Source organism: Crocodylus porosus, unplaced genomic scaffold (genome assembly GCF_001723895.1).
Source record: "Crocodylus porosus isolate Cpor-Errol unplaced genomic scaffold, CroPor_comp1, whole genome shotgun sequence".
In the NCBI taxonomy this organism is placed as follows: Eukaryota; Metazoa; Chordata; order Crocodylia; family Crocodylidae; genus Crocodylus; species Crocodylus porosus.
This window is the reverse complement of record NW_017728943.1, coordinates 35,193,519-35,196,739: the sequence shown is the minus strand read 5'-3', so window position 1 is coordinate 35,196,739 and position 3,221 is coordinate 35,193,519. Positions and strand designations below refer to the sequence as shown.

The 3,221-nt window shown below is 43.2% G+C and overlaps 1 protein-coding gene across 1 annotated transcript in view; it reads right to left on the bottom strand.

Moving 5' to 3' along the window:
* PROKR1 (prokineticin receptor 1) overlaps positions 1–2,492 on the bottom strand; it is a 10,361-nt gene extending 7,869 nt beyond the window's left edge. Inside the window, exon 1 of the mRNA XM_019548684.1 lies at positions 1,782–2,492. Within this exon, the coding sequence (XP_019404229.1) occupies positions 1,782–2,446 (665 nt within the window). The 5' untranslated portion in view covers positions 2,447–2,492. The remainder of the gene's footprint in view (positions 1–1,781) is intronic.
* Positions 2,493–3,221: the final 729 nt, after the last annotated feature.

The following is a 3,221-nucleotide window of genomic DNA, read 5'->3' as shown; positions in this document are numbered from 1 at the left end:
AGGCTCTGGCCTGAGCTGGTTATAAAGGCCTGGCCCTGCCCCCTTCCGGTCATGTGACCGCCTGGTTGCCCTGGCAACCAGGCACCTGAGCTGCCTGGGTGATTGACAGCTCTGCCAATCACCCTCTCAATCACGGAGCACCTCTGTGACTCCGTGACAATGTACAATAATATGTACAAGATAATGAAGAAAAAACTAGGGCCAGATCCTCAGCTAGTGTACCGAAATGACATTGGAGCCATACTGGTTTACACCAGCTGAGGATTCGGCTTGTAGAAGCTGGTGTTCCTTCCACTTATATTATTTCTCTAGCATCTACAAAAGTTATTAGAAAGATTATCACTGATTTCACTGAAGGCTGCCTCAGCACTGCTTTAACCATGTCTACACTGAAGTCAGTGTAGTTAAACTGGTGTGAAAGAAGAATCTGGCTCCAGCACTATGTAAGTGAGATTAAGGAGAGGAACAATATAGCTAATAATTGTCCTAGGTCCTCAAAGGAAGTCATGTGACATTATGATGTATGGGATGGCCAGTCATTTATTTCGTCCTATAAACAATCTTTTCTCTCCAACTTTCAATGAGCCAAGAATATCAAACGTAATAGCCACGTTAAGCTGGGTACCTTTACCTCAATACTTTTTTGGTATACAGGTGGAAGGAAAAAATAAAAGCCAATGACTATTTTTAAAATGCCTTCAGGAAGATCAATTCATACAAAGGTCTCAGTGCCGTGGACTAAGGAAACAGTCTGACGTCTGAGCATAAAGAGATGCCTGGCATCTCAGGACACAAGGGAAATGGAGCTTTAACTGATAATGTTTTAATTATGTTGTGAAAATGAAGGGGTCTCTGGCCTGTTCACCTCAGATCCCACAAGACCCTCAGATCACAGATCATGTGGGAAACTTGTTGTTATATGACAATGCAAACTGCAGCAGTATGTGAACAGGTGAGGAGAGGAGATTGTTACCAAATGTTTTGGTCCAACTTTGGTGTATATACGTAAGGCATAAAAGGTGTATTTAAACACCCAGCTGAGAGCTCACTGAAAAGTAGTTCATTAGGTGCTAGCTGCATGAGCTCAGAGGATCTGTCTAGAAAATGTTTGGTATCTGTATTGAGGTTTTGTCATTTGTTTTCACACAATATTGGAACAGCAATTAGGCCCTTTGAATTTTTTTGCTCAATGGTTAAAGTCTCACCAGGTGAGTATTCTAATCGCCAAGCTATGAAGTTGAGTTCAATGAATATTGAATTATTCATGTAAAGTATACAACTCCAAAAAGAGAGATTGAGAGAGAAGCTGTCTCTATAGTTCAATGATTTAGACTTTCCAAATAGACAGGGATATAAGCCTGAGCATCTTGTGCCCCTAGAACAGCCTCATGACTGGACTGTAGACTATTTGGGGGGATGGGGGTGTCTTTCTTTTCTTCTCACTCTCTTTCTGACTTCTCTCAGCCTAGAAATTCCATTTGGATCTGGAGGAAGTTTTTACTAAAACAGACGCATTTCTGGGAAGAGCGATGGTTTCAATGATTTTGCATTTTCTGACAAAAAAATATTTTGTTGGCAAATCCCCAGCCAGCAGCAATGCTTAGCACAGTGTAGGAAAAAATGCTTAAATAACCTGATAACACAGAGTACCTGAAAATTACAAGTCCCTTTCTTGTCTATCGTGTCACTTATTTAGGGGGCAACCAGGTTTGAAAGCACTGGTGTGCAAATCCCTGGTTTTCTCTCATCATACAGATAGAACATCCCATTCTTCTGCTTACCTGTCTACGGCTATAGCCAGAAGAGCATTAGTAGAGACATAAAGGGAGACAGTGCGCAGATAATTGACGGAGGCACAGAGCACGTGGCCATGTTCCCAGGACAGCTGCCTTACCACATAGTAATCCATCTCGAAGGGGCAGCAGACGATGGCCACGATGAAGTCAGAGATTGCCAGGTTGGCAATGAGGAGGTTAGTGAGGTTACGCAACTTCTTGTAGCGAGCTAGTGCAGCGATGAAGATGAAGTTGCCGATCCCACAGACCAACATGATGCCAATTAGAGCTACCCCAATCACGATCTTGGCTGCAAAGAAGGTGCGGGTTTTGGTCATGTCATCCTCATCATCCATGGGCAGGTCATAATCACTGTAACTGAAATTGAAAGGGAAGGACAAATTTTGAAAGGAGGCAAAGTCACTCCTGTGGAGGTTGTAGATGGCAGCAAAGTTAATATTCTGGGTGGCATTGGGGTTACGTTCTTCTTGTCCCATGATCTTGCCTCTTCTCTTTCTGTGCAAGTGACTCTGCTGAGCTTTGAGTTCTATGTAGTAATCACTCAGGGTACTGGGAAGGAGCTGGCAGAGAAGTTCACTTGATGCTTTCTCCAAACAGCAAATCACCTTGTCATTGATGCCATGAAGCTGTAGAGCAATGGCTTCATTCATCACCTTGTATTGAAACAAAAGAGGGAGGGAAAATATATAGAGAGTGAGCGAGAAACATGGAACAATTTCAGTGCTTTTGGGCAAGTGTCATCTCTCCTGTTGCACTGCTATTCTCTCCTTTAGTGACAGAAGCTGTGCATGTAGGATCTACACAGGAGAGCAAATACCTACCATGGAAAAATACTGTTATTGTAAAATCCCCTGTGAACTCTTATTGCAGATTGGATTTTTAATTTAATTCAACAGAGCCACTGGATTGACCAAGCAGTTGCATTCTGTGGGTTGGATTTCTGTTTACCGCACAGTCTGCAATGTCATGTGGGAGGAGTGCAAAATCTTTTCGCCTGACTGTCCGCAGCACTGTCAGACCTGAGAGGGCACGAGCAGTCTGGAGAATGTGGCACCTAAATGGAGTGATAAGCATGAATAGTGCCTTATAGACAAAGCCTTCCTCTTCTGCAATGCATTCTTGACAGAGCCACATTACAGGCTGACAGGAAAGAAGAACTGTATAGCTGGCTCCTAAATACATTAGCTAATTAAATTAGAGGTGCAAGGAGTCTTGAGAAGTGTTGACACCACACCCATAAATTTCCTTTTGGCAATAATAAATTGGCTGCATGGGGCCAAGTCCTCGGCTAGAATGAATTGTTGCGACTCCTCTGAGATCCAGTGACTGGTTTGCACCACCTGAGGGTTTGGTCCCTTGAAACTAGACAGGAACCTTAGTACACAGACATGGCTCTCTTTAGAAACAAGGATACTTATGAAAGTA